Source organism: Enoplosus armatus, chromosome 5 (assembly GCF_043641665.1).
Source record: "Enoplosus armatus isolate fEnoArm2 chromosome 5, fEnoArm2.hap1, whole genome shotgun sequence".
NCBI lineage: Eukaryota > Metazoa > Chordata > Actinopteri > Centrarchiformes > Enoplosidae > Enoplosus > Enoplosus armatus.
In genome coordinates, this window is record NC_092184.1 from 9911991 (window position 1) to 9937015 (window position 25025).

The following is a 25025-nucleotide window of genomic DNA, read 5'->3' on the forward strand; positions in this document are numbered from 1 at the left end:
TTTATGATTTGCATCAAATGAAAATGAAATAAATTCCTCAGAGGACCAACAAATAAGTGCCTGAAATTCATTTTTCAGATTGATTTAGAAGAGTTTCTTAAACTCACATTAAAAATAGGTTAAACAGATACATTTATGTATGAAATATTAAAATAATGATATTGATTACAGGGATATTTTCATTCTTTTTTTTAAATGCCCTTTGCATTAGAGGTAATGATGCAAAGATGAGATATTATACATTATACTGAATCCTGTATTTTGTTTTACACAATGAGCTCCCTAAGTAATAGTTATTATTCCATTATCCTTATTGCATATGGCCATTAGTTAGTGATTGCAGGACCACCAATTTCAGCTAACAAATATCTTTCCTATAAAACATTTATGTCTTTTCTGTAGCTAATGTTAGTTATATTAAGAGACTCGACCCTACAAAAAGATTATAAAAGCACTATTACTGACTGAGCTAAATATCAACAGTTCAATAACTTTGGCCTGAACTTTGGTTGCTTTTCAATGCTGATGTTTCATTGCATAGAATTATTCAATGATTCCCACTATAAATTCACACATTCAAGTTGCCCATATTTTAATATACCTATATATAAATACATACATTTGTATACGTCATTCTTGATTTTGGCTTCAACCTGTGATTCAGCACGAACAAGCAAGCTGGTGGCGGCACAGAAATGATGCAGGTAGAAGAAACGACCCATGAGATTGATATAAAGTCACCTAGAGGACCAAAATAATAAAAATGAGTGAGGAAACAATATGACAGTTTGCAGGATGTTAATGCCACCACTTAATATCCCAGTCACCTGCTGGTAGCTGCTTCTGTAGTCATGAGATTGGGAGGAAAGGCAGTCCCCATGCTCAACAACAAAACAGCTAATTATGACTGTACCCATGATATCCATGAATAAATTACAGTCTGGGTTGCAGTATTCATTCCTGACACTACAAGGAAAACAAGTTATTACACGTTGGATTACATAGATCAGTATTCAACATGAAAATAACACTTGAGTTAAGCGCAAAAACTTTCAGACATCTTGAAACAGAGACTGACTATATAGAATTCAGATAATAATAAAACTGTTAATATCTTGAAAGGAAAATAATGAAAATGAATACATTTGAGTAATCTAGTTAATCACATTACATTATTACGATTAACAACATAAAATCAGCAATCTTGCAATACATTTCAAAAGGAACGTTCCCAAAATTGCAGTGATCAACAGACATTTTTGCTGCAGCGAAAAAAAAGTTTCTATGGCCGGTTTTACATCATCGTCAGCAGGTTGTACGGGACACAAATCAGGGACTGCTCAAGACAGGTGAAGCTCTACACATCACTACACAGCCAAGCTGAATGATACAACACTGCTTAGTAGTCTCATGGTCATCACTCATTCATATACATTTTCTTTATTTTACATGTTTAAATGCTTGGTTTCAGACATTTGTCATGCTTGCCCAGCTGCATACAGTCTGTTGCTAACACAACAAACATGAACTTTTCCCCACAAGACAAGCTTTGAGTTAATACGTCATTTGTTTTATTAAGAGCCACCATTACAGTAAGCCAACTCCGGATACAAAATAAGGCCTTAAACCCACTGAAGCAATGCAGTAGACTGTCATGCTGACCTCCACAGGTTATTCAGTCTGGAAGATTGAAGAAGATTGCTTCAGTCCAAGTGATTACAGTTTAGAAGTCAAACAGTCAATATCAAGCTTCTGCGGAGACAGCACCAGCGGATCAGTGACAAAGATGAAGACACTAATAAAAACTTGATATCACATTGAAAAAAGAAAAATAAAACAATATAAAAGAGGTGACTGCTGCTGAATTCATCTCAGAAGCAGAAGCTACAGTGGCGTTGAATGCAGCGGTAGAGTAAGAGTTTAAGGCAATACTGGTGAGCACCACACCACCACATCCAAGTGATATTTGGGGTACGTTATCTGGTAATTCAACGGTTCAGTACAGGAGGGCGGCAGAGGTTTTTCACTTGTCTTGCATTTTTTCCAGAATTGGCACAATCATGTCAAATTTAGGCCTCTTCGCTGGGTCTTCGTTCATGCATATCTTCATGAGCTTGCAAATGTGGGGCGAAATGCCGGGGGGGATAGTGGGCCTCAAACCCTCCAAGGAAACCTGAAAGCCAAAACAGACAGACGTTTTGTACTGGAAAAGAGGTATTCCTGAAAGATATTCCTGAGTAATACGTTATTTTGCCTGTAAGTGCTTGAAAGATAGCTCTGCTAACCTTCATGCCAATTTCCATGTTGGACAGGTCAGCATACGGCACTTCTCTGGTCACCAGCTCCCACAGCAGGATAGCAAAGCTCCACATGTCCGCTGACCGACGGTTGATCTCTTCTGGCTTCTTCTGCAGGGCTGGAAATCAAAAAGAGCAACAAGTGAAGGTTATGTAGAGTAAACACGCTGAACTACACAACAGGCACCGACTCCTTTCATCTTCGCATTTACTGTGTTAAACTATGCAACACTTGGTTATTCAGGAGGTGATCTAAGAAGTGCCTGATAACCATAGCAACCACAGTAGAGTCCTGTAGGCTATATGTAGCTATATGGAAACTAAAGGCCAAGTTTACTACCTCTTACTTAAAGTCAAAGCCAAGCGTTAATCCCATCTGTTATGTTACAGGGTTTAAATGATACAAAGACGCCCTTGCGGAAGATTTGAAGGCCTATTGAAATTCTTCACCTTAGCCAAATCTGTACATTTGTGCCTTATCAATAGCAGCGCTGGCTGAGCTCTCAATTTCATGGCTCACTACCCACTACACATGTGCTGTATGGAGGCTGCTTCTATGGTAACTGGCAGCAACAAATAAATCTCCGGTATCCCACGCAGTCATGGCTAATCATGCTGCACACACTATTCTGTAAACTTAAAACCTTTTCTGTGGATTGCTGTTTGTTACTGTTTGCATCACTGCTACAAAAGTTCCCTGGTTCTTTTCACATCTTGTAATCCGTTTATGTTTCCAACTTGCTACGATTTCACTGTATCTCGAGGGGAAATCAACTGCAGATTAAATTTAGTTCTGAGGCAGTCTCGAGTTCCCTGCATCCATCATTCACACTCGAGCTTGTATGGCTTCAGCTGTCACTTTGGATCTGTGCTGTATGAGTGATGCCTACCCTCGGGGGCTACCCATGCAGGCGAGTACATCCTGCCAGGACACTGGAAGGAGAACTTGACGTCTGCCATGCTGATCCTGGCTGTCATGTCTTCATCTATCTGTGGAAACAAGGAACACTGACTGAGGTGTCACTTCAAAAAAGGACATCACATGTTTTTTTTTCTTTTTTAGGCAACACAATTTCCTTTGATAGGTCAGTCATCATATCTGATCTGAAAGCTATGCTGAAACCACAACTTCTTCTTACCATAACACTCTTGCTGTTGAGATAATGACGAGGGATCATGGGTTCAAGTGTGTGTAAGAAGGCCATTCCACAAGCAATGTCCAGCGCAAATTTCACCGCCTGTGTCTGGTCCACCACAAAGTCTGACAGCAGGATGAGTGACAAATAACACCAGGTTTCAGCCATCGTTACTTTCACCACATAACAGAATGACAGTGAAATTGCTACAGTACAAAAAGTGATGGCAACATAATGACAAATGCGCAAGTGCAATAAATCACAAATCCCTGCAAACCACCAAAAATGGTGACAAGTATGGACTTTGTGACCAGAGTAGAAGTACTCACTGGTGCCTTCATGCAGCACGTTGTAGAGGGAGCCATAAGGCATCCAGTGTGTGATGATGATGGGGTGAGGGGCGGGAGGAGACTGACATGCTCCCAACATGGGTAGGACATTCGGGTGGGAAAATATCCTGGGATGGAGCCCAAGAGGGAGGGACAGGGAAGAGAGACAGACAGACAAAAAGAGGCAAACCCACAGAGGATTTGACAAACTGATGACTCATTTGAGAGATGCAACACCCCCCAAAAATAAATAATACATACAGTTTGGTTCAATACAATGCAACAGACAAATGAGTGATCATAACGGCGCAGAACACAGAGACTGTAGAAAAGTCTGGATTAAATATTAACCTGAGTTTGGGATATTCCTCATTGAAGTCTCTGCTTTTCCTTGTGGTCCAGTCACGAACTTTCAGCACCTTAACAACAATTTCATTTCCTTGCCAGCGCCCCTGCCACAGCTACCGATGAGAAATAAACATAGAATAAGTGAAGTGAATGATGTGGACCTTTAACTGATCAAACGCAGTTCTATAATAAAACAAAAGAGTGAAAAAGAGAATATAAAGTACCTCTCCAGACTGGTTCTCATTTATTTTAGCCAGGAGAGAGAGCTGTTTAAAGTCAATGCCTGCATGTTTGTTCAAAGTGCCATTGCCTGAAAACACAAGATTGAGACAAACTTAAATGACAAGTTAAAGCTCAGACAAAAGCCTCATTATTCATGTGAAATTTGGCACAACACTATGCAGACGGAAAGGTGGTGGAAATTTCAAACACAACATTAAGAGTGGTTGGGAGGCCAGCATGGAACATTTTCCCTTTCATGCAGCACTTTGACAAAACCAACTGATGGAAACTGGTCAGCTAATGAATTGGTTTATGTGTGTGTGGGACTCACGGGGTCGAGTTCTGGTGGTGCCTTTCCAGAACGTGTCCTTGAAGGGGATTTTAGTCAAGTTCTGTCCCATTTTCTCAGCTTTGTCTGTGAGGTAGAGGGATTGATTGCAATGATAAAATTGAACACAAAGACAATTAAAAATGCATTTGAACATGTTAGAATGAGGTAAGTGGGGAGGCAATATACCTCTGAGGAGTTCACGCAGGTGAGGTTTGGCTTTGTCCAGGGGAGTTTCCCCATATTTGTTACAGATGCTCACCTGAGCCCCATTAGTCACGAGGTCCTGAGTAAAAAGACAGACCGGTGTCAGCGACATTTTAATAGTTACACATAAAAACATAGAAGTCTCGTTTTTTACACCACCAGGGGGCGGACTAACCTCAGCCACTTGGTCTTGGCCCCAGAAGCAGGCATAATGCAGTGGTGTGTTCCCGTGTTCATTGGCTGCATTCGTGTCTGCTTTGCACTGGATCAGCTGAAAGAGAAGCAGAAACAAAGGATTATATGCAAACCAAAGCTGGTCAGATCTTGTTTGGGCTGTATACAGGGATGAGTGTTAATGCTGCCAACAAAAATCATGGAGGTTCGTCTTGCCTGTGGACACATACCAGAGGTATTGAGACATGCCTAACATTAAACTCAATAGCTGCCTGGCAGCAATTCTAAATCAGACACCCTGGAGCAGAAGCCTCACATTATGGCATTCGGTACACTTAGATACAAGACATCCTTGTATTTTTTCAGAGACTTAAATTAATGTCTTTAAACAACTACAACAATCTTACAGGTCACGTTGTGTTTTTCTATTTTACCAACCAGACCTGCTGTTTTACAAAACTATACAATAAGAGCTCCACACATTGCAATACATGTTGCATCTCCAAAAGCCAAGGTGGAAACCAAAGCTGCATAGGAGCTTGTGCAGACACAGACTATCAGTGAATCAATCCCTGTCTTGCTAGTTGTATTGCAGCTACCGGTTGTGCACAATTTAAATGGTCAATTATTTGAACTTATTTTGATGAATAAAACTGTCCAAAACATGTCAATCAGCCTAGATTCAGCCTGCAGCTGATGGATTTGTCCTATTGCCTAACTTCTTTCACACCATAAATTGCTTAATAACTGTATTAGTAAGCAGGTTTTATAATCATACTTGTACATTGAAACATTAAATTCTTACTCGACACTGACAGATTGCTAAGATTGCTGGAGATTGCTCCAGTTTAAAATTGCTGATGGTGGAACTGCAAGAACGGACAAGAACTGTGTCTTTACAATTGCTGTTCAGAGGACATCATTTTAGGTTTCATAATATCCTGTGTTTATGAAGCAAACTTTTAGAGATACATCTTCATTTTGGACAGTGAGACTTGTGTGTGCAAAGGAGAGATTAGTGTCAGTTTCACAGCTCTGGCACCAGTTTTTGACTTGATATCACAGAAAGAGAGAGACAGTCATGTTCTAATGACAGAGGTAAACTCATAATCTGATAATCATAAGAAAAAGGTTTTATTGTGGAGTTACAGGATGACCAAAGGAACCAGGAAGGAACCTTTTCCAGCATCACTGTGTTCATGCCCCAGTGTTTACATGAACCCTACCTTTCCCACAATGTCGCGATGTCCATGGCTAGCGGCCAGGTGCAGAGGCGTGTCATCTCCACGGTTCATGACGTTAATACGAGCCCCTCTCATGATAAGCATGTCCACCACGTTAGAGCGGCCCTCCCTGCATGCCCAGTGGAGAGGGCTGAAGCCATGGTCATCTCTAAAGTGAGAGAGGAGCAGTCATATTCAGCACAGATTTCACAAAAACCTTCAGCACAGCAAGGACAGGCAGGAAAAGTGTATAACTTAAGGGAGAAAAAAAGTACACCAGCTTCAGCCCCTCGGCTATCCACAGTAAGTTTTTCCCTATAAACAACTCTGTGGTATTCTTGGCACAAGGCCAAGTGATACTGACTGGGACTGTTTTTTGGAGCATATGTGTTTTGCTTTGACAATCAAAATATCACTTTTCAAAAAAAGACAAGTCTGCATTCCAGAGAAAAACTGGGTGGTAAACAAAAAAACACATATCAGTTCGATGAGCTGTTTTGTTATGGTCCAATTCATTGTATACAAACTTCAAAATACACTCAGTTGCCAGTTTATTAGGAACACCTATCTAAAACTAATACAACAGTGCTGTAATGAAGGTTATAATAAGAGGAGTTGATTCAAATTTGCCATTTTCACAGTTACCGTTATAGTGCTGTTGAAATATATTGCATTATACTGAGAAGTGTTTTTGATATTTTCTCTTGCCCATTTATATCTATAAGGGTAGAATAAATAAGTTTCGTGAGGGTTTCGTTTTCATGAAGGTAGAGTTTACAGCAGGATTGTTGTATAAAACTAAATTTGTTTTAGCTAGCTGTACCTAATAAACTGGCAACTGAGTGTATCTGAAAATACAGCATTAAGTAGTTTTAGGTTACTCAGTACTGTGACGCTCAGCTTTGAGAGCGCATAATGAGGAATTTATTCATTTGTACTTCTGTCATCTGCCTCTAAAAAAAGGAAATGGCTGCAACTCAGACAACAGCTATTAGGCCTCTGGCGCTCATCATTCCTCTTTGTCTCTGTGACACTGGCAGTGACACATGTCGGACAGTGGCCTCAATTACATGGCAGAGTGACTGATGGTGTACCTCCTCGGAGGAAAAGAGATAAAGACTGAGAGATTAAGACACAGTAAGAGCTGAGTGACAGAGAGTCAATCAGGAAAAGTCTAAAAAAATAAAAACAAGTAGAAGGCCGAGCATTCGCTGCAGTCCTTACAAGGCCCAGTGCGACTTCCACCAGCAGCGCTGCACATGCATTCACTCCAGCTGCTATGTGTGATTGTGTCATTCTTCATTTCTCTGCCTTCTCGCCGCCTGACTGTGGTCACCCCCTCCTCTCGTACAAAGTTTCCTTCCTCATGCGAGTCTCTCCACTCCCTCGTCCTCTCATTCAAATCCATCCTCTCCCTCTCAGTTCCTCTAAAACAGCTGGACTGTATTGATGATATATTCCTTTTCCATTTGTACTTTTCTCTTTGTGCTAAGACACAGCACAATCCAATCCTCCAGATAATAAAGTTATGCACTTGCTCTGAAATTATGAGTAGGCAGACAGCATAGATAATGTGATCTGAGAACTGAGGGAGTATTATGAATCTGCAGGAATCTGAACCCTTTACCCCCCCACCATCAATTCACTGGCTTGTATTCACGCATCTTGCAGAGCTCGGCTCAAAACAGCATCAAGAGCCCCACAGAGAGCTTCAGTCCCACAACACACATGTATCTGTGCATTTGGGTGACCTGCTGCACTCACACCAGATCTGCTCTGTGTGCAATTTCCTCAAAGACCAAAAGGCCAAATCCTAAAAACTAATTAGCCTAAGTTTATGAGAGAAAAACTGCCCACAGAATCACCTCCATGATTTTATTAGTTTTCTGTGTTAAGCTGGAGTCTGTTTAGGGAAGGAAGTAGAGTTATGAAGTTAATGGCTATATTCAATAAAAGCAAGAGTGGACACAAACAGAATTACCATCCTGCTTATCTGTATGATCTTAGATTCTCTATTTGCACATAACTAGAGGCTGAAACGATTAGTCGATTCACTCTGCAACTATTTTGATCGTTGATTTATCGTCTTTTATGTCTTTTATCAATCAAAAACTCCAAAAACGCCAATATGAGGATTTGCTGCTTTTCTCTGTTTTATATCACTGTTAACTGACTATCTTGAGTTTTGGTCTGTTTGTTGGAGAAAATAACACATTGGAAGAAGTCACCTTGGACTCTGATGTACATTAATACACAATTTGACATTTTATAGACCAATAGATTAATGTGCTAATTAATCAATAATGAAAATATAAATTCATTCTCAAAACTGTAAATGAACAGAAAATGATAAGCAAAGCTAAAATATCTTCTATCAAAAAGAAGAATTGTCATTGCATTAATATTTTCTCAAATGTTTTAATATTCAGGCCCAATTGGTAATTGACTGATGATCATTTATTATAAACAAAAAGGGCCCCAATCCACATAAACCTGCTGAAAATGTACTACTTACACACAAAGTGAGGCTCAGGCCTCTGGTTTCTGTGTGTGTATTTCTATTCGGGGGCCCTGTTTATAGGATAGATTTTCCCTTTAAGCTAGCTTCATCCCCACAACCCAAAGGCACTTGAGTGCCAGGGTGCTCTCTGCTCACCCCGTCCACACTGGCTGCGGTAATTTATTTCAGGCACTTCCACCTGCCAACAGTGCTCAGTTTGGCAGACAGAAAAGCCCAAGGAAGAGCTCCTGTCTGCACCCTGTGTGTCTCTGCCCCAGCATCCCCGCCAGGTCAAATAACAAGCCTCAGATAAGGGGAAAAGGATTCACAGAAACATCACAAATGAAAAGAACATCCATAGAAGCAGAATAAACAAAAAAAAAAGTTTCTAAAAACTGCCTTCAAAGTAGTTGATGCCACAACGTTTTGACATTGGAGAAACTAACTTTTGTAGGATTTCTTGTATCTATTCTTTCACATCATGAAAAGTTAAAGAAACATTTTATGCTCTATACAATAATGTTGAACACAGGAAGTGCATAGGAAGAGCAGAATTTATGGCACTGAGGGGTAGAAACTGATTTGATTTGGCGTAATGTATGTTCCTTGTTTGTCTGATTTTTTAAATCGGTTATCATTATGAAATCCCATATCGATACATCTCTAATAAGCCATTCATAATATAGCCAAGCAGTGTCAGACCCGTATTAAACCTGATGATCTTTGTTGGTTCATTCACATTCTGAAACCATCACTATCTGCTTCAACAAGCCTCTAGACCACTGGCTGCTTGCAATAGTAACCACTGCAGGGCAACAGCCTCCTACTGCTGCCCCCACCAAAGGGGTTATATATAATCAGTATTCACACTGTAAATCTACCTCCTTCCCAAACAAGGAGCCTCGACCTTAACAACATGGTAAACCCTATAAAAATAAGTGCTGTTCTGCTGTCCATAACAATCATGAGAGAAAAAGGGAAGTGTGCTGCTCAAACTGTTATTCACACATGCACTGGGAGTCTTTTGGATTTACATTTTGAGAAGGCTGAATACAGATAGACATCAAAACAACTATTATACACGCATAGACCGAAGAAAACACAAGAGCATTGAACTCTGTTTGAGACCAAACACAACACAAATGGGGCACTGTGCAGACTGGAGGTTGGGCACAGCGCCTCACAACCCTTAAATCTGTTATAAATCCTATTTTCGTACAACGAGGGCAGCAACAAACAATTATTTTCATCATCGAGTAATATGCCAACTATTTTCTCAATGTGTTCTATAAAACGTTGAGAATAATGAAATATGCCCATCACAATTTCCTAGAGCCCAAGATGAGTCATTTGTTTTGTACTAAAACCAAAAGGTACTGTATTGAATTTATTATAATATAAGACAAGGAAAAGCAGCAAGTGCGCTCATTTGAGAGGCTGGGACACACAACTTAAATTATTAATAAATTGTTAAAATAGCTGCCGATTATTTTATGCCAATTGACTAATTTAGACGTGAAACGACTAGTTGATCATTTAAAAAATCGTTAATCATTTCAATGTTTTTTACAATCAACAATGCCAAATATTATCTAAATTTAAACTTTAAAATGTGAGGATTTGCTGCTTTTCTTTGTGAAATGTGATAGCAAACTGAATATCTTTGTGGCTTAATGTTCAGACTAAACAAGGGATCTGAAGACATCACCTTGTGTATAATGTATAACGGACCAATGGATTTTTCATTATTATCCGATTATTATCTAGTTGCAGTCTTAGACTAATCGACTAATTGTTTCAGCTCGACATACAATTTGAATTTAAAAAACAAATGGCCCTAAAATTGTTCAAAACCACAGATTACCCTCCATGCTAACCATGATAACTTGTACCAACATTATGCATAAACTGGTGGCAGTGTAAAACATATCCAGAGAAGACCAGAGATGATGTAAACATTTGGAGAATTTGTTTTAAACTTTGCAATTAACTCTTCTAAACTTGGAGGAAATGTTGAGGGGAAATGAGTGGAGCTATCTAATACCACTGGGAGACGAATACCGGAAACATATAAGTGGACGAGGGGAAGGTGATTTGCTCTGCTATGGCTTACTCTGCATTTCTCTTTTGAAAAGCTCACGATTTGGCCACACACACAAACACACAAAGATTCTGTGTCTGCTCACACATAACTTTTCCAGTCCTGCCTCACTACAATAATCTCCTCCCCCACTCTTTCTCTGAGTTTTTGGTAGGTGGTAGATGGTTCCCTCGAGGCCTGTGTGTTATTCCTTGTAAGGAGATTCAGCATTCCACTACTACTCTTTGTCCGGGAGTTACATCAGTGTAAACACACCATCATCGAGGAGCACACAAAATACTTCAGTGAGGATCTGATGCTCTGATAGGCTGAGATACTGTGGGGGAGATATATCAACCGGAAAAGGGAACTTGACATGCAATCAGCTAATGGACGGGTCACATGTAGGGGTGCATGTATCAACACTGGCTCGATGCAATCACATAGTCTAACAACAATGGGAAAATTAAAACAAATAAAGGAAAAACAGAGCAAACACAAACTCAATGGAGCCATTAAAAAGAAAACACACATTTCTTAATTTCTGCACAAATGGTTAAGCTTAAAAGGCCACAACACTGCCACAAAAAAAGACTATTTAGCATCCTGACTTACTTGTACAATTTCTTGCGTATTATTATACTATTTTTGAAAGTCATAATATTGTAATAAAAGGGTATAAATCCCTCTTTTTATATTTATAGCATAAATGCTTCAAACAAGAAAAACACAACATTGACCAAATGGCAACAATTTCTTTCCAGCCAGAATTTAAATGTACGTAGAGATACCTCTGTGCCTCAGGAGACAGAACTGATATACATTTTCTTATCCTGTCCTATCATTTTTCACATTATTACTAGGCTACACAAACTATTTCACTTCTGGATGTTATCAGAGTCACACCCCTTAAACAAAACCATGAATCATTTTCTCACCATTATTACATGTGAAATTAGAGGGTTGGCACATTACTAGCTGAACATCTTTATGTGGAACTTTGCAACAGTAATCAAAGAAAAAAAAATATATAAAAAAGGCTTTTAATTTTTAGACAACTACTGGTTTCTTTGAAACTTCTGAAACTTGACAACAATGTCCAACAATCAAAGTAGTTGTTAATGTGCTAAAACATAGGAAAAAAAGACAAAGGAGCAGCTCCAAGGAACATGGTCATCATAATTAAATGGATTAATTCATTCTCTCTTTGTTTGCTCTGAAAACAAATACCGGTAGTCTAAATCTAGGAAAGAAAGGTCCTAAAGAGAAGCTGGGTGGCCATCACTACCCGACCGGCAAGCTCTGCCAAGTGTTTCTTTACAGAGCCACCTGAGGATACAGAAGCAGCTCAGGACTGACTGATGATCTGTAACTATCAGACAGACAGACAATTATTTTTGTATAATAAACATGTCAAACCTTACAGAAGCCTGTAGTAGTTACGTCCAGGCTTTTTTTCCACTTTCTGTAAGGCCTAAATTAAACTGCGAGCGTAACTAACTCTACCATCACAGCAGGTTTCCTGTCCAGCATCACGCTTTTGAATTATTCTGCTGGCATTCTGGACATAAACATGTGCCCACAAGGAAATGGGTTCAATCACAGGCCACAATCTCATGGGGGACTGAAAAGGCGGACTCTCCGAATGAAACATTTAAAAGTAAACATTGACTCTGCAGCGTATTGCCTTGAAATTTTGATTCACGTTATCTAGCATCACAAATTCATGTTGTGGCAAGTCTCACGCAGATAGATGTACATTTGTGCAAAAGCAATCATTGGCTGAAAAAAAAGATACAGGAGAGACGACCCCCTATGAGGTAATCTCAAAACACTAAGCGATGTGTTTCCATGATTACTCATGGCTAGAAGTGATTTGAGAATTCTGGATACCATTAAAATCCTACTGACAAGAAAATATACAAATAAATGAACCTTGGCTCACCCTTGATTGAGGTCATTCTCTGTATTGTCCAACCATAAACGAACAGCCACTGCATTGCCTTCCCGGCACTGCGTGAAGATATCATCCATTTTGGCTGGTGTATTCTTCTTCTCTTAAGGTGCGACCCGTGGGAGTAGATGCAGAACTAAACTGGGACAGCAGGGTCCTGGCCAGCATCAGTCCTTCATTTGGGATAATGACTGACACAATCAAGAGAGGCTCTGCGGCACACACACAACACCTGAAAATGGGAAAGAAAAGTGAGAGTTCCAACGTTGACACATTTTTCAATCAGTCTGACCTCTATTCAATACCTATATACCTATTCCAGACAAGTATATCCTACTTCATATGATCCTGTTGTACAAACCTACAAATAAGGAAGCCAAGCAACCAAGAATCGTAGTGTTGAGTAATGTTATCCACCTTAGTGATACTGGGTGACTATTCAGTTTATGGCATTGTGACTCACAACACTTGGCCATGACTAGCACCCTGTACACCAGGATAGATAAATATTCTTATCCAGTGTCATGCTAAATTCTGTACTTCCCTAATATTTGAATAAGCACTGGAATGATCATTTGATTAGTCAATTATCTGACAGAAAATGTATCTATTTTTACTTTACTTTGCTACAGATTAATTGTTTAAGTCATTTATCAAGCATAAATGTCAAACATTACCTGGTTCCTGCTTCATAATTCTAAGGATTTACTGCTTTGCTCTGTCTTATGTGATATAAGAAATTTCAGCGTTCTTAAATTCAGATTTTCCCAAGTTTCCGACATTTTACAGACCAAATGATTAATCAAGAAAATAATAATGAGATTAATTGATGGAAATAGGAATAATCATTAGTTGCTGCCCTAATTTGATTATCAAACTGTAAAACATAATGTATACACGTTTATTAAATTGTATATATTGTGTAGATAATGCAATGTGAATGATTCATATTTCCCATAGCCAGAACTATGATTAAATTATTTGTTATCTAAATAAAAAACACAATTGCAAGTCATTACTGAAGACAAGACAGGGTTAACAAATGTGGCATGACGCTAGCAAAGAACTGGGATCACAATTTTGACTTTTACTTACTTTTACAATCACCGTCAATGAAGATATATAAATGTTTAATGTCTGAATAAGTCAAGCACTCAAAATGAAAAATAAAGAGAATGGTAGATGAGAACACAACTATAGCTGCAGTCCAACTTAATATGCCAAATAAAGTCAGACTTTGAGGTTGACTTAGTGAGTTAGGATTTATTCACGTTGTTAACATAAACATTGCAACAAGCTGGTGTCACAGTAATGAGTCCACCGTTAACAATTCACTGCCTTTACAGTAGTCTGACTAGCTGCACTGCTATCTAGCTAACACAGAGGAATAGCTCATTTAAGTTGACTAGCTGGTTATCCATTTCGCTCCTGGCAGTGCCGCCGTGTGCCTTTTCACACTCGATTAAGTAAAACTGGCTCGATTAGCTCCACACATTAGCTAGCATCCTCTGGTTGACAAAATGAGACACAGGCAGGTTTGGCTAACAAGCTAACCAACTGCCCTGACGCCGCGGACTGTCTCTGTTTCTCTCATTTGACGCTAACTTGACTGAGACTACAAAACATAATTTAAACAGTTCAAACTGGCAATAAAAATGCCTCCATGGCGACAAACTTACCAAGTATATTCGCCTGTTGCGGTGTAATGCAGTTAGGCAGAGCAGAAGTTATTGGCAGCGTTATGTTGTCTCTCCAATAGATTGAATGCTGTGGGACGTCCACACCCTCACCGCCGCCGTAACTACGTGGTAACGTTGAGTGGAGGAAGAGAGCGTCCCGCCCCCTACAGGCGGCAGAGAGAACTGCAGGCAACCAAACTATTCACCGCCTCAGGTTATAGTTATTAACAAAGCCCAGGTTACAGTAATGTGCAGTGGTGGAAGAAGTACTCAGATCTTTGACTTAAGTGTAAGAAGCAATATCATAGTGCAGAAATACTCCGCTACAAGCAAATGTTCTGCATTCAAAATTTTACTTCAGTAAAACTACAAATTAATATGTAATACTAATATGTAATACATATTAATATATAATACGTACATTTATGTACATTACTTAATGATTTATTAGTGATATATTGATAATAGTCATATATATAAACCCCTCGTGCAGTAAAATATCTAAGTATGTTTATATAAATTGTATATAGTATGGAGTATAAAGATTATAGACTGTATTGTATAAACATACATATATATATAAATATTGTGTAAAACCTGATGTGGTGCCTAGATTTATGTATGAGTGTGTTTATGGTATGTTTGTTTTGATTGGATTATTGCATCTTAATGTGTTTAATTTAATGCTGAACTTCCAGCCATTCATTTGAGAAAAGTTCCATATATAATTCATAATATAAAGCCACAGTCATGTTTCTTTGATTATCCAGAAATGTGTTTGTCAGAGTGGGGGAGTGTTGGAAATTTGTGGGTTTAAAAGTCTGAAAAAGTTTAAAAATACTGATATTGGAATTATTGCAATATGTCATTGGTTTTGTTGATTGTTTTATTTAATGATTTATTGTTTGTTTTATTCATTCATTTAAGTTCTGAATGCTCGAGAAAATACATTTGTGATTTTGAAATATTGAGTGATAACTAAACTGGTAACGTCATATTTCATTAAACCATTCATTCATCCTCAAACAGGCAGTGGATACACATTTCAGACAATTTCATATTTATTGGTGATGCTGCTGCTAATGATAATTAAACTAACATTATTATTATTATTATTAATATTATTATTGTTGTTGTTGTTATAATTAATATTATTATAGATTCGAATTCGGTACCCTACAAGCCCCGAAAAACAACAGAACATTTATGTCCATCTATATTTGTGGTTTCTCGCAACGTTGCTTCGAAAAACGGCATATCCCATGAAGCTTTGGTGTGCTTGCGTCATCCACATGCGCCTGTAGTTCTGTTTTGCTTCCCTCACGCACATGAGACAAACCAACGTGGCTTTTCCTTTTTGACAAGACATTTCTGCAGCTATTAAACGTAGTTACAAGTCAAATCAATAAAATATTTTTATACAAACACCGACATTAACGAAACAAGCCGTTTGACGACTTTACAACGCTTTGCTGCTTCAGAGAGGAGCCGGTGAGTAACTGAATTAGCAGAGTTAGCGCCGTGATGGAGAAGAAGTGACACTGGCAGGGTTTTTACATGTGTGTGTTTGTTCCTCACAGTTTTCGGGGGAAACATGTTCAATGAGGATGAAGACTGGAATGACGAAGAAGACGCTAAAGTCCTGAGCAAAACTGTCCTCCGAAACACCCCGAAGACGAACAGCAGCACAAATGTCAAGGTGAATGAAGATCCAGTTTAGTTACCTGCTGCAAGCTAGCTGTATTGATATCAGGGCTTGCCAGTATTTCCACACCATCTATAATGGTTTATGGCTGTATTTCATATCCTGAGTGGTGTAAATCCAAAATACAAAGCAGTTGGACAGACTTATGCTTCTCTTGGTACAGTATTAATTGCTTTTATTATTTATCACATTTTCGTTTTAAGCCTAATTATATTATCTGAATTTATCCCCTGATCAGTCCAAGGTTGTTGGAAAGAAGAGCCTGCTGCGGACCCTGCAGACTCTGGGATCAGTACCAGAGTGGAAGAGCGACGACCATCAGCAGGACAGTGACAGTGAGACAGAAGTGGCCCCATCGCACAGTAAGAAAAAGAAGAAAAGACGGAAAAGGCGAAAGCAAGCGGAGACAACAGGAGAGCAGCAAGAGAGTAGGGACTTAGAGGAGGGGAAACTTGTAACAACAAAGAAAAAGAAAGACAACAGATTTGGTGAGTAATGAAGTGGTTAAAGGTTTAGATTTCCTTTACATTTTAGAGTTTTAATACGCATGTAATGGATTCAGAAACAGAACAATGTTGATGTTTGTTGTTGATGTTTCTTTCTATCTAAAGGGGCCCCGAAGGTAAAAACCACATCTCTCAGTGAGACAAAGGATGAAAACATTACAAAACCTCAAAAGGTGAACGAAAACAATCCAAAGGACACAGAGAGACTGAGCAGACAACAGTGGAAAAACAAAATGAAGAACAAGAGGAAATGTAAAAATAAATACAGCCAGAATAAGCCTGAGGAGGAAGTCAATGAAGCAGAATCTGCAGAGAAACACAAGCCAAAGGAAGAAGTCAAAACAGATTCACATAGCAACAACAACAGTAAGACAACAGCCGAGAAAAAGGAAAAGGAACGTAAACCACAGAAAAGGAAAAAGACAGAAGAGGACACTGACATATCCTGTGCAAGAGAAACTCAGACTCTCAGAGAAGAAAAGCAGTGGATTGAAAAGGAGAACAAAACAAAAGGTGCAACTGCTGATGGATCAAAACAGAGAGCAGATGAACCTGACGTGGAGATCACAGACGATCGGCACCAGTCACCCATGAAAAGACTGAAACATGAGCTGAGCAAAGAACAGATTCTGAAAAGACAGAAGCTACAGAAAATGCTGCATAGCCATGAAACGGTCCAACAGGAGAGTCCCGCAGAGCCGAAGGACGAGCCGGCGGCACCCCCACAAGAAGAGGTGAAAGTGGACCGCTCTGCCTCCCTCAGGTCCCGCATGGAGCAGCGCTTGGAGTCGGCTCGTTTCCGCTACATCAATGAAGTTCTGTACAGCACGTCCAGCGGCGAGGCGAAGCGCATGTTCAAACAGGATCCGCAGGCCTTCGGGATCTACCACAGAGGATACACGACGCAGGTTCAGAGGTGGCCCACCAATCCAGTGGATGAGATCATCTCTTACATTCGGCTGAAGTGAGATTACAATTAATGTTTTCAAATATTCTACATGTGATTCAACAAAGTCAAACTATGACTTGTAATTTCAGCATGGATTCTCATTCTTGACCTTCGAGAACAGTATATATAGCAACAAGATCTAAGTTTAAAGTCCTCTTACTAGCTTTTTGGAGCTTTCAGCTGCATCTCAAGGTCTTCCTCAGTAAATGCAGCTGGCTCGGGTGTCCTCATGTGACCTAAGAGTAGAGCTTGGGTCACGTGACAACAAGTACGACCCCCATACAACAACTTGAAATTGAAGTCTCACACTTCAACACATGAAGACACTTGAGCTGCTCCATTCGCTGAAGACCTACAAGCTACAAAAAGCTAGTAAGTGGACCTGTGAGCTTAGATGATTTTTGACACATAAGATTTGAAGATTAAACATTCAGAGTCTCTGAACAGCACACGTCTTTCTGATAGTGGTTGTACATCACAGTTCAGGCATTTTGTCAGTTAGTCAACCAGAGACACAACAAATTACAAGGAATTAATTCATAGATCAATACATTAAATAAATATTTCTGATTCTGAAGTCACAAAGTTCACAGTTAAGTTCAGTGTGTGATGGTGAAGTTATGACTGGGAATTAATTTTCTTTTTAAGCTGCGCACAAAAAAAGAAAAGCAGCAGTTGTGACAAAGCTCAACATATTTTGAACACAAAGTATGGTGATTAATTTCGTTCACCAGGTGTTCTGAAATATAGATCCTTGTGGTGATCAATACAGTATCATAAAATGTATTGTTACACCCCTGTGAGTTAGAAACACTTGTTTAGCTGTCTGGCCATCTCTTCACACAAAAGAATAAAATATCCTTCACATTTCTTCTCCAGGCAGGTAGTTTGTGCTGTGGGTCCAAAACTCCCATTATCTACATCATGTATCAGCTGTTTACAGCAAATACCTCACATTACTCTGCAGGAGACGTGTTGTCAGCGAGGAGTAATGCAGGAGATAATGCTGCACTCTGGGTGTTTAATTGATGCTTCATTTGGCTGCTGAGAGGAGAGGGCCTTGTTAATGTCAGCAGTCTGGGGGAAGATAAACAATTCTGGCAAACACACTCTCTGGTTAGATCGTAGATTTCATTTAAAGTGTATCATTTATTTCAGACCTTCCTCTCTGGTGGTTGCAGACTTTGGTTGTGGTGACTGTAAAATAGCGCGCAACGTGAAGAACAAAGTGCACAGCTTCGACTTGGCAGCTGCCTGTGAGCTTGTCACCGTCTGTGACATGGCCAACGTGAGTGTGTCGTTCTTCTGCATGCTCTTGCAGTGTATCAGCCTCAGTGCCTGTTAGAAAATAAAAACACACACTCTCTCTGAGCAGGTGCCGCTTGATGATCGCTCTGTGGACATCGCTGTGTTCTGCCTTTCTCTCATGGGGACCAACCTGGCAGATTTTCTAGCAGAGGCCAATCGTGTCTTAAAGATGGGGTAAAATGTGTAATATTGACTCAGTAAAGGCGTGGCAGTTACATATTATATATTCTATATGTCTGTATAACCATTTTGCACATTTATTGTAGGGGTGTCCTTAAAATAGCAGAAGTGGCGAGCAGGTTCGAGAATGTGCGGAGCTTCATCACTGCGCTGGCAAGTCTGGGATTCAAGATGACGTCCAAGGTGAGGCAACAAACAAGATGACATCAGTGACCATGTTTACAGAAGCAGAGAAACACTCTCTTATTCGTCTACCTTCTCTAATGTTGTATTTTTAAATTTTTTTCAAACATCTATATTTTACATTTTTGTTTGTTTGTACAATCTTAATTAAACATACAACAATAGTTATTGTCAGTACACCTAGGTAATTTATTTTTCCTTTTTAAGAAGTCAGTTTGCCCACAGCTTTCACAGTTTATAGTGTGCGGCTGTGGTGCTGTGGGCAGGAAACCTCAGGTACAAGAGAATATGCAGTAAACTGGTTTATTGTTGGCAACAAAGAGACTTGGTTAAAGAGTTTCTAAGTATCTAAGTTACTGAAGTAAGCCTTTTCCTAATCTACCCAGTGACTGACTGTATGTAAAGAACGGTTTGTGTTTTGTTCGTCTTTTTTTCTTCAGAACACAGAGAACACTCATTTCTACTCCTTTGAATTTGTGAAGACGGGCGATTCTCCAGAAAACATAAAGACATTTGGACTGCAGTTGAGGCCCTGTCTCTACAAGAAGAGATGAATTTACGTGAGAGGACTTCAAACAGTGTCTGTGTCTCTGACATTTTCCTCACTTTGTTTCTTTTCTTTTGATGCTGTATGTTTGTGTATGTGCAGCTTGGGATTACTGTTTTTCAAAGCAGTAGTTGTACATTTTTACCTAAATGTATTGTTCTTAATTACTACATTTTGAAGCTTCTGTAACATTGTTTTTTCACAGATTTCAAGAGAATTGAATTATCAGCATTCTTTGTACAGGCCACCGACTTAGTACATTTTATAAGAAAACAAGTTGTGTAAATGTTAAGATTGTCTTACTGAAAAATTCTGGAAAAAGTGAAAAACGAAATATACATTTTAAAATGAATCTGTCTTGTGACTGTATGACACACATTATTCTCAGGAGCACCAACACTCAATATTGTATCTAGTACTCTGAAAATTACAGTTTTATTATGTAATATTTTTAATTACTCCAAGAAACATTTCAGAAACTTTAAATAGATTGAGTGTAACTGACTTAAGGGTTGTGACTAAAACCTGGTTCCCCCAGTTGTGCATGCAGTCATTTGCCACCAGAGGGTGTAACAACACTGCAACAACCTGATGTGGGCGAGCTGAGCATGAGTCTCTGCATCTGGATCATATACTGTACGAGAATGTATTTATAGAATTACTCCTGTTGTCACAGCAGATGGTCCTTCACTTATGTAGTCGACCAAAGATATCACAAGGGCAGATGGTGTGTAGTTTAAGTCACAGCCAAGTCCGTCAGTCATCTCTGCTATATCTGCAAATGTGTAGTAGTTGTAGTACAACATAGTACAGTCATATGGTAACAAATTAAACACAACGGCAAATTGGAAAGACATTTATTTGGTTGATTTTATTGACAAATACCATGTGCATAAAAACAGTACAAAATTCAAGTAAGATTTTTTTTTTAAAAGTGCAAAAGTAAAACACGTAAAATCCTTAATGCCAATCAATCAAAACTGAAAACCTTAAAAAGAACTGATCTCTCAGAACGTAAACAGAGGATCCTTTCACTTCTAATGCTGAATTCAAAATACACTGAAATCATAAACAATGCTGCAGTTCCAGTAAGCCTTCACATCTAGTTTGTGCACAACGTAAAGCTGAATGTGTAACCCAGAGCACCTTCTGTCTTCACACTGTACTCTTGACGTCAATGACTATGGAGTAGCTGACCAGCTCAGCGTATTCCTTGCTGTCTTTTTCCGTCACTGCTGGCTTCTTCACCTCAGGAGAGCCGGGCTCTTGCATCAGAGCTGTCAAGGCCGAGAGAGACTCCTGCTTCTGAGTCATACAGAGAGGAAGAGGAGAGGAAGAGAGACTGTTAAACTTGGATTTGCAAAATCAGAAAAACAAGATGAATTTACAACAGGATTTATGAACATGTTTCAAATGGAAAATATACTTGCAATGACACAATCTAGTCTTACCTTATATTGTGTCCTGCTACTTACTTTGCTGTAAAACAAAACAAGAAAGTTCATTAATCGTGAATTTCTGATTTTTTTTTTAGAGGAACTCGTAGGGTGAACAACACCACTAGATGGCACTGTGACTTAATGTGACACTGAGTCAGTTCAAACGGGTAAATCGCAGGTGTGGATGTGTTCTGTGACAGAAATGTCAATGGAGACGAGTGGTGACCCGAGTCCTCATCATTGATCTCTGATGTTAGAAGCAGCAGCTCACTTTGTACATTATGACCTCAGTGACATCAACCCAATGAAGACCCGCTGCTGTCAAAAAGTGTCCCCAGTGCTGGTGTGGAGGGTTAAGAGGGGGGGGGTTGACGTTACTCCCAAAATAGCTTTCCTCCCGGGGAGTCATGTTTTCTTGTGTACGCTGTTGTACGCTGTGTGACTGACCTTCCCAAATTAGCCTGACAGGACCCTCCCACCGGAGCCGGGGATAATGGGACCGAGGCTCTGTCAGCCAATGGCACCTTGACCAAATGTTCTGACCGGAGACGAAGTCCTATTGAAAGAGCTCCTGAACCACTGTTGTGCAGTGCAGCTGTATTCACAGCGAGGCCTGATCTGATCCTGACAAACATTCTTGAGAGAAGCTAGACTTGGCATTGAACGTGGAAATGTGCAAACTTCTGCAGGCAGAAACCATAAACAGTTCTAGCATCGTGACAGATATCCCACATCAGTCGTAAAAGACGAGTGACTCACTGATTTTTTTCCAACAGCAATACAATTAAGAGATGAATTTGGGTTTGTTGTTTTTCATTGACGAATGGCAGCTCGAATTTCATTACACTAATAACTTCTGGAGGTTTCTGACTTTTTGAACCTTTTACCTTTGCCTTTGCAATGTGGCATTGGTGACAATGAGCCAAACTAACAGCAGTCTACTGCAGAATGTGCCAGAAGTAACACTGCTAAAAGCCAGAGCAGGAAACTGGAAAATAAATCTGTTGTTGTTGCAGATCGAGGAAACATTTTCTACCTGTCTGCAAGCAGTGCTGCGGTGGAAGAGGCACCTGTCTGCTTTGGCCACAGTGCTTCCTGTTTGTGAATATGATACTGGCGTTTTGGTGAGTTGGGTTAACGATCCGCGCATCCTGTTTGTCTCGTATTGTGTTGCACCAGCAGCGTTGCCCTCATTTGCCCGTCAACACATCACCTGCCGAGCTGCAACCTGTCACCTGTGGAGGCTTTTTTAAACTCACCAGCACAACCAGAGGGTGACGACGAGGATGAGGATGATGGCCGAGGCCGAGGAGATGCAGATCATGGCCACCAGTGCTGAAACACATGCATACACACAGCTGTCAAAGCCACAAATACTAGATAACATACTTCTGATTGTTGATATGATCAGAAATAAACTCTCTGAAAGAAGATGGAAAATACAACATGCTAAGTTCTCACCAAACAGTCTGTCCTCGCTCATGACCTCCACCTGAATGCTGACAGCGGCTGTGTGGTGATAGAAGGACGCCTGGCAGGTGTACAGACCTTCATCCTTCTCTGTGAGCTCTGACGGGAAGACCATCGCAACCCCTTCCATTTGGACAAATGAGCCATCACTCCTGAAACACAAGTGACTTTTAACTGAATTTGTCTTCAAAGGATTATTTTATGTTTTATACTTATTGTGAACAAATCACTTGAAAAGACCAAAACCAACAATGTGCTCTTGCCTTACTTCTATCTACCTTGTCTGTGGCACTCAGTTCCATCTGTCCCTGTTCCTACTCCTCAGTACTTGTAACCAGCTGGGCACTGTAGTTTTTAGCAAAGGTTTCTCAAATAGCAACAGGAGTAGATATGCATTAATCCAGATGATTAATTGTTGGTTTTGGTCATTTGTTGGCAATAAGAAATATATAGAATATATCCAAACTTGATATCCATGCCGCGGAAACCTTCCAGTTTACATTTTCAGGCCAATAATTCTTAACCCCCGAGTTTATTAGCTCCTTTAAATGGGGCGAACGTTGAGTTCTGTACAGTACACTGTGTGTACTGGTGCTTCCGCATGATGATCAGGGGGTCGATATAATAGAAGATACACCACCTTTTACAGTTGAGGTTGTACTCCGACACGTTGCCTTCGACTCGGAGAAGTACTCTCTGGTTGCGATGATTTTCCTGGAGAGTCAGTCTGTGTCTGACGGGTTTACCACCGTAGCGGCTTTGCAGAGGAGTTGTGTGGTTTAGGACTCTCACAGAGGAGATATCTGCAGAAAAGTCTGTCTTTTGATCTCCGAATGCATTTATGTTCATTTCTACATTTGGAATAACTGAGGTGTGCAGGTGCTTATATGACTAATGTTTCTGTTAAACTCACGGTATCTGGGGATATGAAGGGTCCTCCTCTCTGTGGCTCCATGTTCGAAATGATACACACAGGTCAGGTCCTGACCCTCATGGAGGGCCAGAGGAAACTGATAAGTCAGCCTGGCTTTCAGGACCCGGCCTTCATACTCTGACTGCAGGGATGTTTGGTCTTTGGTATTTTCGGGAAGGATCCAGGCGAGGTTCGTCCCTGAACCCTCCCCTCTGCAGTCACACACTGCCAGCCAGAGGGGAGAGTACTGCTGTCTCACCACAGACACACTCAGCAGAGGGGCTTCTGAAAAAGAAAACAAGTGGTGACAGGAAGGGGATGAGCAGCTGTGTGTGTGTGTGTGTGTGTGTGTGTCACAGAGAGAAATATCTCAAAGAAAGAAATAACGTACTGTGCACAAGAATGTGTATTGTTCTTTTTTCTGGTGCCTCCAGGCTCGGATGCTCCACCATGCAGGTCAAATCCTGACCAGAGTACAAAGACGACAGAAAGTGCACAGAGCTACAGGCCGATACCCAACCATCAGCCTGGACTTCAGTCTCCAGCAGAGAACTGATGCTGTTGTCACTGTTTCCAACATGCCAGGTTATGGTTGCTGCAGGGGCAACACTGTCCACAGAGCAGGCCACCTTTGTGTACTCGTCACCGTCTTTCCACTCTGTGCCAGAGCTGATGGTGATGTTAGGGCGAGCTGCGTGGCAGAGAGAAGTTAAACTACAAGAAGTGAGGGGTTTCTTTTGACACAAAGATCAAATCTATGGTGCGCACTTATCACCAAATATGTCCGCTACTCAGACAAAATTATCCATCGCTCGATTTGTTGAACATACCGCAAAGAGGGAGGGTTATGCTTCTGTTCTCTGGCTCCTCAAACGCAGGGTGATTTATCACACACTCTGCAGTGAGCTCCCAAGGCGAGCAGGCAGGGAGGAGTAAAACTCCCCTGACAGAGTGGCTTCCATTATGAGAAGTGAAATTGAACCAAGAGACTCCAGACACACCCTCTGGTAGAAGCCAGGACATGTTGGCTGCAGGAACGGCATCAGCTGCTGAGCACTCAATCACCCTGTGTCCGTCCTCAGTCTGCAAATCAACTCGTATTGTGGGAGGAACTGAGGGGAAGGGGTGGAGAGAAGGTTCCACATTAATATTTCATTGTCACTCAATGCAGAAAATTATAAATGTGTTCTCTGGAAGAGTTTCACCTACCGGGCTGTATGACTTGAGGTTTAACTGTGACATTAAACTTCAGCGTTGCTTGAAGATGGTGATAGGAGAGGAAACATTCATACAGGCCAACATGCTGATGCCCCACAGGACCCTGAAGTATGAGGCTGCTGCCAACCAG

The 25025-nt window shown here is 40.3% G+C and overlaps 3 protein-coding genes across 3 annotated transcripts; 1 reads left to right on the forward strand and 2 right to left on the reverse strand.

The window, feature by feature from the left end:
- Window positions 1-575: 575 nt before the first annotated feature.
- Window positions 576-14556, reverse strand: LOC139285164 (scaffold protein ILK). Its single transcript, XM_070905652.1, has 13 exons — window positions 14478-14556; window positions 12790-13030; window positions 6268-6433; window positions 5043-5138; window positions 4850-4946; window positions 4664-4747; window positions 4335-4420; window positions 4114-4223; window positions 3763-3890; window positions 3437-3558; window positions 3188-3287; window positions 2286-2416; window positions 576-2173 (listed from the first exon to the last, which is right to left on the reverse strand). The coding sequence occupies exons 2-13, from the start codon at window positions 12876-12878 to the stop codon at window positions 2024-2026; spliced, it is 1359 nt and encodes a 452-aa protein (XP_070761753.1). The 5' UTR covers window positions 12879-13030; window positions 14478-14556; the 3' UTR covers window positions 576-2023.
- A 1515-nt stretch (window positions 14557-16071) lies between these two features.
- On the forward strand, window positions 16072-20111 carry rrp8 (ribosomal RNA processing 8). Its single transcript, XM_070905651.1, has 7 exons — window positions 16072-16176; window positions 16421-16670; window positions 16794-17652; window positions 18796-18925; window positions 19013-19119; window positions 19212-19308; window positions 19749-20111. The coding sequence occupies exons 1-7, from the start codon at window positions 16072-16074 to the stop codon at window positions 19860-19862; spliced, it is 1662 nt and encodes a 553-aa protein (XP_070761752.1). The 3' UTR covers window positions 19863-20111.
- Window positions 20112-20753: 642 nt separating this feature from the next.
- LOC139285801 (uncharacterized) lies at window positions 20754-24134 on the reverse strand. Its single transcript, XM_070906451.1, has 7 exons — window positions 24069-24134; window positions 23678-23962; window positions 23405-23567; window positions 22756-22916; window positions 22554-22629; window positions 21307-21334; window positions 20754-21160 (listed from the first exon to the last, which is right to left on the reverse strand). The coding sequence occupies exons 1-7, from the start codon at window positions 24127-24129 to the stop codon at window positions 21011-21013; spliced, it is 924 nt and encodes a 307-aa protein (XP_070762552.1). The 5' UTR covers window positions 24130-24134; the 3' UTR covers window positions 20754-21010.
- Window positions 24135-25025: the final 891 nt, after the last annotated feature.